At 35.2% G+C, this 19,536-nt stretch overlaps 1 protein-coding gene across 7 annotated transcripts in view; it reads right to left on the bottom strand.

Moving 5' to 3' along the window:
* Positions 1-19,536, bottom strand: part of NT5C3A (5'-nucleotidase, cytosolic IIIA) — a 32,307-nt gene that overhangs the window by 6,493 nt on the left and 6,278 nt on the right. For 2 of the 7 annotated variants that reach the window (XM_068204096.1, XM_068204121.1), the window contains exons 2-10: positions 12,044-12,150; positions 5,087-5,185; positions 4,570-4,639; positions 3,836-3,882; positions 3,604-3,689; positions 3,258-3,347; positions 1,886-2,048; positions 1,323-1,523; positions 493-590 (exon numbers count right to left, since the gene is read on the bottom strand). In XM_068204096.1, the coding sequence (XP_068060197.1) occupies positions 493-590; positions 1,323-1,523; positions 1,886-2,048; positions 3,258-3,347; positions 3,604-3,689; positions 3,836-3,882; positions 4,570-4,639; positions 5,087-5,185; positions 12,044-12,150 (961 nt within the window). Of the gene's footprint in view, positions 1-492; positions 591-1,322; positions 1,524-1,885; positions 2,049-3,257; positions 3,348-3,603; positions 3,690-3,835; positions 3,883-4,569; positions 4,640-5,086; positions 5,186-9,447; positions 9,506-12,043; positions 12,151-12,544; positions 12,695-19,536 lie in introns of those variants that run through there. The other 5 variants (XM_068204115.1, XM_068204152.1, XM_068204132.1 and 2 more) reach the window with 4 other exon arrangements.

Genomic DNA, 19,536 nt, shown 5'->3' with positions numbered 1-19,536 from the left:
TTTACTGATGAAAAATATATTTATGAAAACCTTGTGTGAAATTAGGTAGCATATGAGTAAGATCCTTCAAAGTACAGCTGAGACTGAAATGTCTTTGAAAAGGCAACAAACACACACTCTCTTTATAGAGCATTTACACCTTCAATTTTACAAAATAGCCATGTTTTCTAAATGCTGCTCTGAAATGCCTGATTAAAAAGGACCGTGAACCACAGTATCCCATCAGCAGCAGCATCACATCTATAAATCCAATTTAGATCTCGTTATAACAGGAGTGTGAGACAATAAAGAACAGTGTAAGAGCAGTAAAAGGAGCTTGTAGTTGATAATTGATACAATATACATTCCATAATACCAAAATGAAGATAAAAGTTTTAAATTAAATCAAACAGTTCCATAAATGAATAATAAACACATCTAAGATAGCACATGTGTGCTCTTCTGTCCAGTTGCCTCCTGGAAGAAATGGAGTGACTTGAGACTGCAATTTACAGGATTTTCTGTAGAATGGAGTTTGCAACTTCCAGGGATTCATCTTTCACCAAGACAATATCATAAGAGTCCATGTATTTTTCCAAAAGCTCATCTACCTAATTGCAGAAGGAATAAAGAGAAAGACCCCCTTAATTATAGAATTAATTATTGAAAGAGTTTTTGTCATTAAAATATTGCGCAATCTTTCCACCAAATTCTGGGAATAAGCCATGCAAATAATGTATTACTCCTACAAGTGAATTCCACGGAAGGACAGAGTAGGAGTGGCCTGACCTAAAGTGCATTCCAGGATATAATACCTTGTGTTTATTCCAGGATCTCACACACAGAGATACTGAAAGAAGAACTACTTCTGGAAGGGCAGGGAGAAATATAAAACTGAAGTTTTCTCTCTCGTCAATGCAAATGGATATTCAGCATCACTTAGCAAATAATCAGTTGAGTGTCACTTAAAAACCCAAGAAGTAAAAAGAAAAGAGGAGAGACTGCCTGGATTTGTTATTTGTGAGATTATAACTTTTCTCAATTATCAATTTAATACTGAAAGGAGGAGAAGCCACAGGAATTTAAGAGAATTAATTTTTATAGCCTCTGAACTTTACTTCTCTAGGAAACACCTATTTGGAAGTAGTCCTGTACAAAAACCAAGGCAATATATACTTGTGGCTCTGAGCTTATGGGTTAGAAAAAAATCCATGAAAAATGTTTGAAATGTCAACCCACATAGGTTAAACACTTGGTTTGATATCTGAACCACATTATAACAAACCTGTTTCTAACTCCCAGTGCTTCATTCAAACCTTACAAGGTTATGTAAAGCGACTTACTTTATCATTGAGATAGCCAATCTTAAGAATGTGCTCAACATTTGCTACTCCATCTGCCATACTCAAGTCTCCTTGAGAATCACCCAGCAGTATGATATTGCTGTTGTCTTTTAGCTGTTTGAAGTACTCTGTGTTCTTCAAGGCACCATCATGTTTGTTGTAAACATGAATCAATTCTCCTTTAAATCCTTTTAATATTCCCTATTGGAAAAAGCAACACTGAAGTTATTTCTGGTACCATTCAGGCAGGACAGAATCTAGAATGAAAGAAGTGATGTTACTGTTGAGCCAAGATTGAACTACATAATCTGTCATGATGAATAAGATTAATTAGTTTAGAGTAATGTCATGGCTGTGACAGCACAGTTAAGAGCAGGCAGACGGTGATTCTCCCTGCTTGGAGGAGTGTATAGATCTATCTCTGTATACCTCCCTCTCTCTCTCTCTCTCTCTCTCCCTATATATATATGTATCTTGTAGTGTGTATAAATAGATACTAAATACCCCCAACAATGTGGTATTTATCAAACATGTTTGATAAGAATCTGTTATCTCATACGTACTTTTTCATCAAAATCCATGAAATTGGAAACCACTTTGACATTAGAATGGTAGACCCCAGCCTGGTGGATTACTTCTTCAAGAATGTCACCAATCCCAGCAGAAAATATGAACACAGGAATATTATGTTCACTGAGCTTATCAAAGAAGTTCTCATACCCTTCTCTGCAACACAGAATGCAAATAGAAATCAAATCTCAATAAAGAAAGCCAAGAAATGTCTCAGTTTTTAGGAGACAGTCACATCATCTTTGGAAAAGAATTAGTATTTCCTGAGCACTTTACTGCATTTATTTTACTTCATCAACCTAACACAAGGCATGTTTGCAAGAAACATCTGCATCAAGCTGTTTAGTCTTGGTGTGTATAATTTTTCCACCAAAACATCTAATCATGTTTTAAAGATTTAAAAACACTTCCCCCTCTCTAAGTACTCCAGAACAAGCAAGCAACTAGCAGAACTCACTGTAGCTACTATCAGGCTGTACATCTCCTTTCAATCTTCCTCACTTAAATATGTGACATTCTATAGAGTCATTACTATAAAACAAATTTTGTTTTTAAATCTTGAAAACATTTATTGTTGCTTTCTCCTGAAAGTTTTTTAGTATTCAGTACCCCAATGTATAGCATTCCAGGAAGAAGATAATATCATCTCTATATGCTTTCTTCATACAGACATAGATTGGTAGAATTTTACATTTTAAAAAAGTATTGTGAAAGTTCTGGAAAGAATTTTAGCTTGTGGATGAAGATTCAGTCAACATGGACTTAGGCTTTCAAACAGGCAGAGACTGGGTACTTGTCTGTTGTACAAAAAATAAGGATTCGTGAGTGTTATAAACAAATACTTCCACAATTTAAGTTCTAACATCCTGTTTCAGTATTCCAAAATTTACAATTTTAGAGGGCTTTCAAAGAGATGGAAGCCACAGTACATTTTGAACAAGGATTTTGCTGCCTTTTAAACTTGCCTTCAGTCATAGAGGAAGAACAATATTTAATACAACATATGAAACATGTTTCTCAAAGGAATTAAGTTATACTTTACATTGCTCTTAAAAAAAAAGGATCACCAGTGCAATTTAAAGAGAATGAAAGTCTACAGAAATTAAGCTTGTAGAGAAGGGACTAAAAGTTCCAGATCTCTGCTTTATACAGTGAAATTACTGTCTACATTTAGATACAGCACACCAATTAAGTGGGAGCATGGAGAGCTCAATGTGGTCCAAGGTTAAGGTGTCTCATTCTCAGGAAAATGTGTGGGTTTCTTAATTTCTCTTTTCTTTTTTTTTCCTCCCCCCAACACTCAGGAAGAATCTACAGAAAATGCTTTGAAACAGATTGATAAAATTCAAATCAAAAGGAACTTACTTCAGCATAACATCAGATTCCCTTACAATTTCTGCAAACTTATCCTTCTGTAAGCCTTGTTCAATGAGTAGTGCATGAGATTTATGGTACCTAGAACATAAACAAAAAATGGGTTGACTGTTGCTTACTAAGGTTCCCCTTTCATTAAATTTCATGATGGAAAGCATCCTGTATGGTTAATTCTTACTTATTCAGGTTAAGAGCAAAACAAAACCAGTTGTACATAACTTTAAGAGATTAATTCAGTTACTGTGATAGCTAAAAGCTAAGTACTGCCATTAATTTGCTTTTAAAAACTTACTAAATCTACTATTAATACAATCTGAAAATAGGAGGTGTCTCTTACCATTCTACCATATATGGGTATTTCTCTTCAATGGTGAGAGCTGGATCAATTTCAATGGCATAATAAGTTTCTTTCAGCTGCAATAACTGAAGGGAAAAAACCCCATCAGATGTTTAATGTATTTCATAAAATACATTGGTGTTTGGTCTAAGCAATCAAAATATCATTCTTGTCAGGGAATAATGACAGATGTCTGTACAACAAACCAAATGCTTGTAGGTTTTTTGTTTACCTTTTTCCGACATTCATCTGTGATGATCTTAGAGTTATCAATGATGTCTGGGAAAGGGGGAAAAAAGACAGTTAAACAAGATGATGCATTTCTTCTACTTTGCTCTACAACATTGTAAATGGCACAGGTGACAATGTCTGGTGACATACCAATATGCTTCCTCAGAACTTTTCTTACCAGCAACCAGCAAAAAGCACATTTTTCTTCCTAAGTATAAAGATGCCCTTCATCTCTGATTTTCAAGGTCTATTACAGGCTTTTGTATCTGTTTCTTGAGATGTAATTGTTTTTGAAATAATTCTGAGGCATCCCATATGTTTTACAGTTCACACTTCTCCTTGTTTGTTCCAAAAGACTACAGCATAACGATAAAATTGCCAAGAATTCTAAAGAATTTACAATCTGGTTCTTGCAGGTGTCAGGACTATGATGGGCTCTTGAAAAACAAAAGTCAACCATACCATATTTAGCCACTAACATTCGAGAATTCAAAACTTAATGCTTTAATTGTGAATGGCAACTAATCTGATTTAATTCACACAGATTTCGATTAATATGTATATATACACACATAAAAACAGTCACTAGAATACTTTGTCAGTAGAATGTACAGATTAGGTAACAAGCCAATATAAAATCTCATTAGGAAATAAATCAAACAGAAAATTAATATATAGGAAAAACTAAAAGGAGCAAACAAATCAATCTGTATTAAAAAAAAATAAAGTACTCACTATGACAAGTTGGACATCTTTTTCCATTGTAGGAAAATCTACTTAATGTCATATCAAAATCTGTAATAATCTATTTAAGGAAAGAAAAAGCAAAACTGTCTTACAACATGGAGGAACAAAATAAAGAATGGCTAGAAATTCTGAATGATCAACAATAGCTGCAGCTGAGTAGCATGTGTGTCACAGAAGCCTCCCTATTCTATTGAGCCATTGACATGGAAGCTAGTATATCCCAGAATAGTCATGTTTTTTCTAACAAAAATGTTTTTCTCATTCCTTTGCTGAGAATATTTTCTGAAATTACTAAGCTTCTATGCTATTATGTAATTTACTTAACTAGTGTCTGGCTGAATTACAGTTGAATCAACAAGGACTATTAAAAGAGTTAAGATGTCTAAGTTTTGGAGATTTTTTGAAGGTTGAATTCTATTACATATATATAGATATGCTTAATTTTTTTTTGGCATAGAGTAACAATCCTACAGTTGCTTTTATTCCAAACTCTTTGCACCTTTACCTGAAGTTTGGCAGCTCCACCTTTGATGAGGCCACAAATAATCTCCTCTACTCTTGCTGGGTCCTTAATATGGACAGTCTTCTTCTGAAATTCTGGCATCTATGAAGAGTAAGAACAAAGACATAAATACAGTTGCAGAGGAAAACCTCCTGGGCAATAGCTGCTATCCATCAGATTGGAAGCTCTGCATCTACAAACAAATTCATGTGACATCAAGACATGGTCGGGACAGAAAGACAAGAGTAAGAAGAAGCACAAGATACTCTGGATGTATTAATCAATGACTGCACATTGTTCTGTTTGCTTACAACTTCTGCTTTCCCAATATAACTTTATTCAATAAGTTGACACTCACAGAAAAGGTCATTATATTTGTAGGAAAAAAGGGAGATATGTAGGAACAGGACATATGGGATCATCTTGTGATTCAGATATGGCACTAAGAGATGGTAAATCTTAAAACTAACTCTCTTTGCAATTAATATGCCCTTAAAGTATCAACAGCGTTAAAGAAGACATCCACTGTTTCCTTGAGAATGCTGAATGAGTGTCAACTGAGTACTTCAATACTAGGCTGTGCAGTAATCCCTCCTTCCTAGCCAGTCCATCAATTGCTACCGTTACCTATTTCACTACGCACTTTTGAAATAACACGATATCACACTACGTATTCCTTTTGGATGAAGTATATTTCTTGAATGTTATGATAAATGAGGAATTTGGTGTAAAAGAAGAAAAAAACCCCAAAGCCCACAAAACCCCATCCTTCCCCAAACAATTCCCCAAGCCTTTTCTTACTCTAAGAGTTTATCTTCAGACTTGCAGAATGGTAGAAGGACTATTTATTTACAGGAATTTCCCAGTGTAGAATGTATTTATTTCCTTTATAATCATGTATAGACCCATTCTACAAAAAAGACATTGGACATTTGCAATCTGTCTAAACAGGCATTTATGAGTAGTAAGCTTTATTTTCTGTTTATAAAACTTCAGAGATGATAAAGTGTTAGGAATTACATTTTTAATACTCTGATCCCTCAACCTTCCTTTTCTTATAGCTAGCATGTAATCTGTGCTGCAATGAGATTAAAAAAAAAGGTGGGGGGGAGCTTCTATTTCAGGAAGTTTCTGGACCCAGAGTTCTCATATCACCAATTGTCAGTAAGTCACGCAGAACTCTTTCTTGCAGCTCTTGATGCTAGTAAATCTTTTCTTCATTAGTAATAGCCAACTTGCAGTCAAATTGCAATTTGATTATCACATAAGAAACAGGTACCATTTTAAAGTATTGCAAACATATGTTTTTGTAAGGGAAAAGACACTTGTGTACCAGACACAAGAAGGATCCGGACATAACTCGAAATATCAGCTCTAGTCCGCTCTGTTCTCAGATGGGAACAAAACATTACAGCTACATGAGCAGAGGCTCATCTAACTCATTCTTCAAAACCCCCACTCACATATTCCTCACATTCCTCAGCTACCTGTATGTTTAGAAAAGTTTGCTTAATGTCTAATCTTCCTTACTATAATTTTAAGTCATTCAACTAGGAGGAAAGTGTTCTTTTTCTCAGACGCTCACTGGATAAATTTTTCCCTTCTGCCTGAATGTAAAACCCCAGTGTTCTTCAATCTTCTTTTGCAGAACACAATTTTCTAAATCTCTGATAATTCTTGATGTTGTCTTGGTCCACCCACTTGAACCACATTGTTTTTCCAACACAGCATCCATGACTGTGGGTAAAACCTTTCTGCTCTACTCTGACAAGGCCTTGGCTCAAGGGCCACTTTGGCCCTTGTCTTCAGATAGCATCTTTGCAAGTACGTTAAAATACATGCCCTGTGTTAGCAGTAATATGGTGAGAACGACTCAAATTCAGTTGGTAGTGACCAAAAAGTCTTCAAAATGACTCCTAGAAAGAAACAGGTATTTGTGCAAAGTGTTAAATTTTACATTTAATCTTTCTGGACTGTATCTTTTCTTCCATGTCAGTGCTCCTATCTTTCAGTAAAACAAATAATTCTAAATCCCCACTGTGCTTACTGCTACTTTCTGGCTGATATCCTCAAAGACACTGCTGAAAACCGAAAACAGAAATCCTTCTAGAGCCCTAATCATGAGTCTCTGATAAATTTCCAAGTTTTTCTAACCATTCAAAAAAATTTCACCTATACCACAGTATCTTGTCAAAAATTCTGTCCTGAACAGGGTATTCACTACTTTTTTGCTTTATAAATCTCGTAAAGAAACAAAATCTATTAATTCCACTTCGATTGGAAGAATTAAGGTTTTCCCTTCTGATCCTTTGGCAAAGATATTTTCTGTAAAAGTGGTATGCCCTAAGCCAATATCTCTGAGTTCCTTGTGTTGTTGCAGTGCCTTGCTACTACTTCTTTTAGCACAGCAAAGCCAAAAAAGTACACCAGGATTGACTTCCAGCTCTCAGCTACTTCCCAGGCTCAGAGCGATGGAGAAAGCTAATGAATGTTGACAAGAAATAGAATTCCTGAAAAATATCCATTAAAGAATTTACTAATTTGAGACATACCTTTACCAAGCATTTATTTATTCACAATTCACAGTACATCTAGCTTCACAAAACAAAATATGTATCTGTAATACCTGTAACTCTTTAAAGGTGCTTCATGGTATTTCTTTCGTATGTTATATGGTGTTAGTAAACAAAAGTAAGCTTTCCACTTTTTTCTGCATTTACAATATTCTTTATAATGAAGCACAAAGCACTTTGACTTGGTAATTTTTGTACCATAAATTGACTAATCTAATTCCTTTAACTTTCAGCAAATTATATATGTATTTTTAGATTTAGAATGCAAAAATTAAACTGTGAAATCTGAATGCATACTTTTTAAAGAAGTAGTTCAAGCATTATTTGGTTTACTTAGATACAAAGCAACAGATTTCCTAATATAATTAATTTAAACAGATGTTGAGGTAGATGGAGAGATCAGAGGAAGGGACTGGATGAGGAAAATTGGATTGTTTGGTACTGTTGCATTTCAGACTGAGCCCTTTCGTAAGTTTCTGAAACAACCTGAGGAAAAATCTTGGTAAACACTTTAGTTGATCATGTCAAACAAGAAATTGCTAAAGATTTAAAGTATGATGAAAGCTTCCTGCTTTGATGTTGTAAACTCATACTCAAGATCAATTTATAAGATTAATTTATTTCTAACACACTTTTTATTTTTGCACACAAATTGGTTGAAGAGTATTTTAATTTAGGGATGGCAGAAAGTCTTCTGCAGCAAGTATAACCCAGACATTTTCAGTCTCACAGGCACTCTCAGAGGAAAAAACAAGTCTACATTACAGTTGTGACACCTGATAAAGCCTCAGACAAATATGGTTAGACAGAATAGCCACTTTTCCTATCACTAGTTCCTTGTATTAGTATTTGCAACTGAACATTAAGTAGTAATTATTTTATTTATTCTTTATCATTATTATAGTAGAAGTAAATGAAACTGTCTAAGGACTGGGTAAATGAAACTGTCTAAGGACTGGGTAAATGAAACTGAAACTGCAGCCACCAATTTTCTGGCAAACTGTCTCCTCCGATGTTTTCCACTTCTGCCCAGTTTAGTTGTTATTTCATTGTTGCATATTTGCCATTCTTCAGAATTGAAAGAGAAAAGCAGATTCTAGTTGGAAAGAACTGATAAGACAGATGAAAGAGCAAAGGGTGAAAAGTTCAGTCAATTTGCTAAAATTAGTGTTTCTATTTACTGTTTAAGAAAATTCTAGCAGTCAACTCAGTGTGCACCTAAACCTCCCAAAATTCTGATGAACCAGTTGACTGGGATGAGCACAGCTAGAGAAACAGCCAACCAAAAATCTCCACAGCACTTAACCAAGTCAAGAAAGCTTTTCAGAACCAGGAGTTTCTACATACAGGACTAAAACTACATGAGCACAGGAAAGGAATTTAAAATTCATGGTGACATCTGAAAGTACATCATGTTAAATCACTTAAGTGCCCCTATTTATTCTGTCCTAATACAAAAGTGTGAGAAGAGTTTTGCTTTCTTACCAAGAGCATCTATATGCTACTGAATAGCTCAGAGGCTGGTGTATCTTAAAACGTATGTATGACAACTCCCAAAGGGAGTTGTGGTTGGCATATACACCGGCCACAAATACATCTTAGTTTCTAGTCTCTGACATTTCTAAGGAGCCTTTGAGAGAAGGAAGAACAAACCTGAAAAAGATTATTTTAAACGCTGAGCTTAGTTGGATTTAGGAAAAGGAAAAAAATTATCTTGCTTGTTTGTGATAGCAGGTAACTGGAATAAGGATGTTGGAAATTATTTTGTAGCTAAGAATGTTATGGTCATACCTTGAGGAATGAACAGTAACGGATTCACGCAGGTTTGGAAATTCCCCCAGTCCTACAAACCACAGAATGGGTCATTTACAACAAGGATAGTTCTGAAAATTACAAATCTATTTAGTAATGAGACATGCATCTGTGTAGTTGGGTTAAATAAAGACAGGTATTTGCCATATTGAATTATAGTTTTGAAATGAGGTTTCTTATATACAACTGGATAGCAGAAGTGCAAAATAACTGCTTTTATGTATCCAGGTGCTGCTTAGTACATAAGTTATCTTCTTAGTATGTGAGGCACCGTGTATCTTAAGTGCATGCTGTATCAATTTGATTATAAAAGAGGAGCTGGTGATAAGACCATTCATTTTAGTGATCTAAGTGAATTTACAACTGCCACTGTAGACATTTCCAATTAGGTATTCCAGGAAATTAAAAACCGATTGTGTCCACAAGGCGTAATGTCATGTTCTGGAGCTAGGATTGTACTGAATTTTTTCAGTCTACTGAGTGTTGGAGGTACAGCAGTTACTTTCCTCCCCCTGCCCAGTAAAACAAGTCCTGATGATTAACACAAAAATTAAAAAAATCAAACAAAAATCTCCATATTAAGGACAACTGAGTGACCTTTTGTTTTCACTGTCAATTTTAAGTAGGGAAGGATGAGTTGATGAATAACTTGCTATCTTAACTACATAGAGATATGGCTCATTTCACAATCAATTCTAGACACAGAGCCTGAAATATTACTCCAACTGTAGGAGGTTGTCATCATAAGTCTGCTAAGTAATGCTTTGACGAAGGACATAAAAAACCGGTGCAGAGTATTTTTATACTTATACCCTGTAAGCCTACACTACTTGGCAAATACCAAGTAGTGGTAATAAATTCTTATTTTATAAAGACTTATCTAGTATGGAAGCCTCCCAAAAACCATATCATTGCTAAGAAAACACCTTGGATTATGGGTGGACAAAATTTTAAGAGAACTTCTCTATAAATCTCAATGATTGACGTTGTACTATCTTAGATGTCAGTAATTCTGAATCACAGTAAGAACTGTTCTCACACTTGTAAATGTATTAAAAATATTCCACAAAATTTCAGATTACCATAATGTCATGAAAGGGACAGGGCAATAAATAAGACCTAAATAAAGATCTAGCTGTAATGCTATTAACAGTATAACACAATTTCTGTTTTCCTACTTTGTTGGTAAACCTGCCTTAGACTAGACTAGGTTTCAAACCAGTTATCTTTTGATAGAGAGAACACACAGGGGTGGCTGGCAGGGAGAGAGAGCTATCCATATTATTTCTGAGCAAGGCAAATGAAAATCAAAGTCATAAATTGGATAGGGGAAAATGATTTGTAAATTTTATTCTAATCTATGGTGACAGCTTACAGGTACAAGAGTATAAACCAAGATTAAATGACATTTATTTTCGGAACTGCAGATGCCCAGTTTCAAGGTCTTAGACTAGCTATCACATATATTCATTTATGGACATGTACGAAAAAAGGCAGGGCATGGCAGCAGTAATAGCTGCGAAATTTGATACCCAGAAGCTACAGAAAACTGGTTTTGGTGTTCCTGGTGGAAAAAAGTAACAGTTTGGTAAAAAAATAAAGAAATGGGGCACATTCCTTAATTTACATGTTATTTTTCAATCTTTTTTTTTCCTTTTTTTCTTTTTTTTTTTTTTTTTGCTATTATTGCAGAACATGACTTGCTCTAGAAAACAAAGCTTACAAAAAACTTTTGAAAAGCATGCAAGCTTCTCCATGTAATTTCTGCTGCTTGCAGCATTTGAGTTGCAAGAAGCAGGGGAGCCATAACAAAATCCACAGAATGACACTGTGGGGATCTTTTTCCTCCATATGCTCATACATGTATACAGCAAGACTGCCTATAATTCAGACAATTTGAATTCTGGCCCATGAGTGCAACAGAGGTTCCTCTTAGCTGCTCCAGCTGTTAGTAGGCTTATATTTTAGACAGGAACATCAAGAGATATTGGACATGAGTATAATCACATCAGTCACTCCATTATGTGCAGGTGTCAGGAGAACTTCACTAGTTATGGGGCACTCTTCTAGCATAATCTGAGCTCAGGACAGAGACTCACTAATTTATAATTCCCAAAACCATAATACATTTTGTATTCAGATGATGCAAACTCAAATACGGTAAGAAATCCTTAGTAACTAGTAATTACCAAATTACTATTTTAGTAGTTCTGCCAAGAAATAGCCTTAGGACTACTTAGCTAAAAAGTAGTTATTATGGGTATGAAACAACAGAACAGTAAGTATGTACACAGTTGCTTGATAACATGCTGTAAAACTAGATACCCAGCACAGGTTATATGAAATAACTGAAAATGGGTTCACTGTCTAAGTTATTTTAAGACATGGAATAGGATGCACACTAAAATAATTTTCCTGGTTTACTTTGTTTATTTATTTACATATTTTTATACTTAATGTGCTGGGTTTTGATACTTAATTTGGAAAAAAAAAAACCCTTATAAAAATCTGGAGAGAGCGCTTTCACAGAAAACATGACAACAGCATTTCCTCTTGTGTTTTTAAAGGAGAGTACCTGTGCGTTGAGCTTAGGGCACTCCTGATTCTTCTGTCCTTGATTTTGTCCTACTGCAACAGCATAGGTGGCAAGCAGAGTCCAGAGATGCAGGGCTTGCATGCAGGCTGCCAACAAAAACCAACCAAATCCTTTTAAGAATTGGTCTGCTATATTATGTGGTTTTTCTATTCTTGCTGTATAAAATAAAAGCCAACATGCATGGTATGTAGCAACATCACTGTCAAAATACCAGGACTTCAGAATAGTCTGATACATAGTTAAAAGTAGAGGAATATTTAAGCTGAATTAACCTATTCAATGAAAACCACTAAATATATTTATTCCTTTGATGCTGCTGCTCATTCTATGCTATCAAATTTTTAATTTAAAAATACAGTTTTTTAGTTTTTTTCACAGTCACAATTAACAGCTGTAAGTAAGCCCTCAGCTCATAACCTTGGCTTAAAAACACAGGCAAGAATACAGTCAATACTGCTGACAGAAGCTGCGCACACTTACCAGAGGGTTTTGCAGGAGCAGCTGCAGAAGCAAAAGAAAATTCCTCTTGCTTGAGACACACTAATATAGCAGCACAGGGTGCAGTTGAGGGCGTTTCCAAATACAGCCTGACTAATCCCCGTGCAAAACCCCAGGGTCCTGTGACGCACGTCAGCAATGCACAGCAGTTTGTTACGCTCAGCAGTACAGCCTGACAGGCTTACAGATCATCAGCTGGTTCACCAACAACAAAACCTTTGACCTTCACTGAATGAACAGCTTTCGTGGATGCAGCAGGCAAATTTGGGTTGCTCTAACAGAGGAAGGCAGTTGTTGTTCAGAGCAGAAGTTTACTACTTTGTTAGTTTTTAGCCCTTTTACAAAATCTTTCCAAGTATTTTAAGATTTCCTGTTGCACAGTGCCACAAATTTCTTAGAGCTTCATTGACATGGTTTCATTAATGTTTATTCATGTAGAAGGAGCAAATGAATTAATGAATCTTTGTTTTGGGTGTAATTATCTGTGTGATACTGAAACAGGAAATCAAGGAGCCTTGTTTGTCAGGATTTTTGAGAGACAAGGCAAGTCCACATAGTTTTAGAAGTTTGTCATTAGGCATGCTGCCTGATCAAAGACCATAACCAGGTGACAGAAGATGGAGTAAAAAAAATGCTTTTTAGAGTGAGGGGATGAAGAAACTATTGTTGAATTGTATTTTACATTTTGAAGTTGTGTAAATGCTAGTGTCACACAAAGCTGACTATTGCAATAGCAGCAGTGCAAGCTTCTATATTACTACCCCATAATTCATGTTCAACTTCAGGTTTATGATCCCTGTTTCAGGATGCCAGGACTAACCACCAACATCAGGCCAATTCATACATGGCCACTAATGTGACCAGTGTAATTGTCAGAGCTGAAGCAAGGGCAGGTTACAAGTCTAGTATGTACAAAGCCTGTAACGCTATTAAAACCCCCCAACAATAGCAGGAGTTTGGAAATTCAATAGCTATGAAAATTTCCTTTGAAGGACGGTGTGCTTTCTACACTAAAAAAAAACCAACAAACCCAATAGACTTTCTGAATGATACAGTAGATCCATATGTTTTGTGTCTACATTCCAACTGTAGGCTACTATGTAGTCTATCAGGATTCCTCAGTGTATCTGACCTACATGTGCACTTTCATTTTGTTTTCAGAGGTGTTCTGTTTTGAGCCAACAAAACAGCTGAAGTGAATACTTGAGCTAATACAAAACATGTAACTTTAATCAACACTTATCCTCTTAGAATTGGCCAAGATCCCCTGAAATGTACATGTTAAAGTCTGCTGTATCCTGAAGCAGCGAAAGAGTTTGAAAGATATGTTCAAAATATAACATAATCCCTGCAAAGACTGTATACAGTAAACTGAACTTACCTGGCATTGGTATTGCCAGGATTCATAGCTACCACTAAACTACTTCTTATAGCATTTGTACACTGTTGTAACAGGTAACATTCAGAGTGTTTTACCCTTCATAGTATTTTAATATAGGCACCATGCTTTTCATTAATATTTTTATAATAATGTTTGGGAAACATATGTATAGCACAGTGTCTTGAATAAATATGAATTATTTGCACAACAAAAAGCTGAAGCTTATGTCCCTGCTAGATTTCCAATGTTAAAAAAATGTTACAAACAATGAAGTAAAATACGATTGCTAGATGAATCATGTAGTTCAGGTAAGACATCACTTGATACATTCAGTTTGCAAAGAACTTGCCTTTAAGCTGTCAAGAATCTAAAGAAAGCTAGTTTCCCTTTCAGAAAACTGGGGAAACAAAAACAAGGTGGTGTTTTAAAAATGTATTTTATTAATTTTTTTTAAGATAAAAAAAAAAAAAACAGTTACAGAAATTAAATTCAATTCTTGCAGACTGTTTTTGGTATACCAGACTAATTGGAAAGCATTCCAAATGAATTATTACAATTTTAGTGAAAGCCCTAGAAAATGGCGTGAGCAAAATTTCTGTAAACATTAATACAGCCAACACCTAATTCTTAGAAAAACATCTACTCTATCTTTATCAACAGTGTACTTTCACTCTAATGAAATGCCATACATGAAACTTCTCATCTACAAAACAAGACTGTCTTTGCAACTCCGAGAAATCTTTGTGTACAACACTTTAATTACCACAGCTCCTACTAACCACATTCTATTACTGCTTATTTGAGTGTGTTGAGCATTTTGTTTACCGTGTTTAATGTCTGGTAAAAGAGGAGTTAAAATGAACACTGAATTTTTTACACAGAGAGAAATAAACTCCAGCATGACATTTCTACTCTTGAAATATGGAAGGTAATTTCAATATATTTTAAGAACCACAACTGAAGAGGTGGAGTTATTTCAACAGATAGATTCTATTTTAACATTTTCTCTTTGGCTAAGGGCCATATCTTGACTACAGAATATTCTACACAGAAAAAGAGAGAGAGGAAAAAATGAACAACACTGAAAACACTAGATGATTTACAATTTCTATAAGACTGGGAAAGGTTCAACTTTTTATACTTGTGTGTTAGGTGAACTTGGTTTGTAGAGGATGCTCTTGAATATGAAGCACTGCAAGTTTTAGTCTAAAGCAAAGAAAAGCTGGTTCTACCAGTCCTTCCACACCCGTGACCTAAGTTGCATCCATTTGTGAAAAGAATTAGCACAGGTGTATTGCCTAAGTAAGTAAGCTGAGCTTTTCCTTTAACTAATAAATTGAATACTTCAACTAAACTGACATAAACTTTTGAAGATCAAGCAAGAGGTCATAGCTTTTTAGAGTATTTCCTACAAAATTTAGAGGTGATTGAATCCTCTGTAAGGTGATTGAATCTGCAGTGTAAACATTAGCTAGTGTCTCCTCATGAGCTTACTAGCTTTTATTCCTGTTTAGTGACCCTTCCACTACTGAACAACTTTTGAATATATCCCCATATATTTAGTACATTGCTCGACTTTACTTGAGCAATACCTTGCTTTATTGTAGGGATCAATTTTAAACACTCAAGAACTGTATTTGCTGCCTAATTTTGCTTTTGTAATAAGTTTACTTAGTACATATTTTCCAAAACAGCCTACTTGATATAAACTCATGAGACAGGGAAAGGTACCTGAACCTTGGTACTCAAGTACCAAGACCAAGCAGAAGAAAGGAACCAATACAACCCTACTGTACTCAAACATGGTCATTATTCATGCCCTAGTGAACTGAGTTAATGAGCAGCATTCCTGGTTTCAGGAATAGCTTTTTACATCTGTGACAATTACAAGGAAAGTAAGATCAATGGTCAGTTTGATGAAGCTGGGGTACATAAAGGTTTAGAAGGTTGCTTTGCAGGAATTTTGGATACCACTTATCTTTGCAGTACAGGTTTGGTGTAAAAACCCATGCCAGCCATATTTACAGCTGGTATGATGCAAAGAACTATGATTTGTATATGAAAGTGTGTGTCTGTCATAGAGGTCACTTGTGAGGACGGTAAGCAATTCTAAAAAGAAAGAGCTTGAACAGCACATGTTATGAAAAAGTGCTAAGAACATACTAAAGACTGAATTCAACAAATTGTGATAAATCCAGAGATGGCACATGCTAAGAAGGTGAGGCTCTTAACCTGAATGGTATCACAAGACATACTCAACAACTTTTTTTAATAGAGATTTTTTTGATCTGATCAGAGATCCAGCTTTCTTTACAGTTCGTGGGAAAACTGGTGATAATCTAATAGTCTGATCATTTATGGTTGTACTGAACACAAAGCTTAATGTCAACACACACACTAAAACAACTCCTTAAGTATTTCTTCTTGTGTTTAATACATTTCTCTGGTGAGAGAATAAAAGATATTGCAGCATCACTGTCCCTTATGCAGCTTCTTGTGCTTACAAAATCATTCTAAAATAAGAGATTTCTGTTGGTGATAGATCAACAGACATTTTGGATCTTACAAGAAAATGAAGAACTAATAATAACTAGGGTCTACATTTCCAGTATTTCATGTGATCTTGCCAATTATGAGTTCGGGCAAGAATTTAGTCTGAGAGAATATAGGAGGTACAAAACATACAGTACAGCTCGGAGGTGAATGGATACAGCTCAGGCTAGGCATTTTTTTTCTCTGATTGTGTACTAGGGGAATTGCCTAATCTTTGTGCTTAGCTGCCATTCCCCCACTGTGGAGAGATTTAACCTCTATAACTGGCAGGCTAAAAGAAAAGGTATGTATTATTTAGTTATCAGTGAGTATCTGGAAATGATGAAGAAATCTTCAGACATACCTAATGAGTATCTTGGAAATACCACAACTACCTAGCCAAATTTAAACTGATGGGTTTTTTTAATCTTCATTGCTTCTCTCCTGCCCTTATAAAAAAATTCTAAATGTAAGCAAGTTCAGATCAATACAATTTATCACATTACATTTACATTTTAAAAATAGCTTCTAATGCACCAGGATTGAAAGAAGAACTTAAGGTTTTAACACCCTTTCATTGCTTGGCAGAAGAATATGGAGGCTTTTTTTCTTGGCCTTCATACATACATTTCACTATTCTTACCAGAGCTTTCTGGATAAAATCTTTATAAATCCATTATGAACTTGGAGCTTTAATACCAAAACCAATTCTGCTTTCTCTATCTTACATGGAATAAACCAAAACTGGAAAAGGCCCTAGTTTTAACTCCATCCTTTCTTTTTCTTGCCAGTTCTTCTTTTGAGAACACAGATACAGAAAATTCATTTTTGAAAAATAAGGTTTTTTTTTTTTTTTTTTTTGAGTGGTACTCTCATTTTCCTTTAATACTGCTGTGGAGTATGTTGGAGTCTGCCTGCCTTAAAGATCCATTTCCCTACATTATCCAGAATCTAATGCTTTCTTAAAGAATGCTTACAGGTGAGGCTGCTGGTACAAATAATCTTTCTTCAAAACACCTATGCAAACAGTGTAGAATTCTAAGAACTTGCAGTATGTAAATATACTGTGGTACATTCGCAAATTCTTAATTAGCTATCAGGTATGCAAAAGCTCACCTTGCATAATAAGGTAATTTTGATGAGCCATACTATTTTCACTCCAAACTGTACATTCACATGTATACCTTGATCATTAAATATCTTGTATATATCTACATGGACATGCATTGAAAGAACTTAAACAAATGCTTGTTTCTCTAGAAGCTTCCCATGTAACACTATCTAGAATGGAATTTGCATTAAGGCCAAGGCTTGGACTGAAGCAGTTGCTGCTGATTCTCTTCTTCTCTTATCTGCTTCCAAGAAAAAAAAAAATCTGCTTAGATTTTTTTTCACTAAGTCTAAGAATGCTGTATCTAGATCAAATAAACTCTGACCCTTGAATAGTGGAGTTGTGGGACTCAGTTTGAAAGCAAAGTCAGCAGGACAAAGTTTAATCTACAATACATTACCAGACACTACATGGAAGAATTAAGTGCTAATATAATATTCCAATTAAATTACACATTGAGACTAATGAAGTTTTTAAATGTTAGGTTCTCTTTGATTACAAACGCCTTTTAAAGTTCTTGAAAAAAAATTCTTAAATTGAAAGATGAAATACAACTACCAAACACTCTTTTTAAAGGTAACAGGCAGAAGCATTATGACTTGAGGCATGAAGGATTGTTTTGACTCCACATCTCATTGTTTATGGGTGTTTCTCACTGCTGGATCCATTCAAAGATGCACTTGGATGCCATATTTCTTATATCTCTGTGTACTTATATCTCTGCCTTCTGGAAGTGTTCAAAACGAATACTACCACTACTGTTCTTTGCACTCTACTACTGCAAAAGTACCAATACTGCTACTGCTTTGTGCTAATTGCTACTCTTCAGTTTCACGTACAGTTTTTCCATGGGAACATGCAGACCAAACTGAGGCTTACCCATCAGTGATACTCACTGCAAAGGCAGATGCAGCTGATAATAGTAAGTGTTGTGCTAATAGCTGCTGAGTGAAAAAAAATCACATTTCTGGTCTGATAAGTAGTAAGTTTCTGACAGAGGGAAAGCTTTAAGGGAACAAGATTAATGGAACATTTCAGTGGTATTCATTCAGATTAAGGTGGAACAAAACAACTCCTAAAAAAAAACTAAAACACAAATAAAATTGGATTATTCAGTGATCCAATTTGCAGAGCAGACAAACAAATCTTTATAAAGGAGTGCAGGAAGGAAATGACAGTTAATGAGTGGGAAACAAGTAAGAACAAGCACATTTGAACGGGAATTTTCTTGGTGGTAAACCCAACTCAGGAAGTCTGAAAGTCTGTATTCAGACACTTAATTGTCCAAGTCTGGGCTTTGCTCCAGACCTTTCAAAATAAAATAAATTAAATTAATTAATTTTTAAAAGATTGAGATATACGAAAGTAGGAGCCACATTTCCTTCCAGCAATAAGTATTATTGCTATAATTTAGAGAAATGTTATTTGAAATTATTTTTGTAATTATTTTCTGAGTTAAGTCAGTGCAATTCTCTATTATTTTAAGGTATTAGTGAATGAAAATAATGTAGTTACTTTTAGTATTTAAACATGGTGTCTTCTTAGACCTCTGTGCTGCAATCTTAAACATATGTCCACTTGTACTGAAAAATGCTTTCTCTTTTTTTTGGCATTTATATAAAGCACTCTTGATGATTAGGCAAATTTAAAAAAATTCTGTGGACTTTTAATGGACACTGATTATTTTTTCTTGAACCATCAGATGCTCCCCGCAAATAACCTAAGAAAAAGTTGACTATGAAAACAGCCACAGGACTCCAATTTAATGGCACACTGTCAAGCTGCTGCATGATAGCCATTGAACTAAAATGTTGTGTACTGCAGTCATAAGTTCTCTGATGTTTTACAGCAGCTGACCTCTAGTGATTGATGACTTTTGGATGGCAGAAAGAGACTGACATCCAGCAACTGGTCAAGATAAGAGCTGTATGAAGACTGTGTCCCAGGAAG

Source organism: Anomalospiza imberbis, chromosome 1, assembly GCF_031753505.1.
Source record: "Anomalospiza imberbis isolate Cuckoo-Finch-1a 21T00152 chromosome 1, ASM3175350v1, whole genome shotgun sequence".
Classification (NCBI taxonomy): Eukaryota; Metazoa; Chordata; class Aves; order Passeriformes; family Viduidae; genus Anomalospiza; species Anomalospiza imberbis.
The sequence above is the reverse complement of the archived record's forward strand: the minus strand, read 5'-3'. Positions and strand labels throughout refer to the sequence as shown.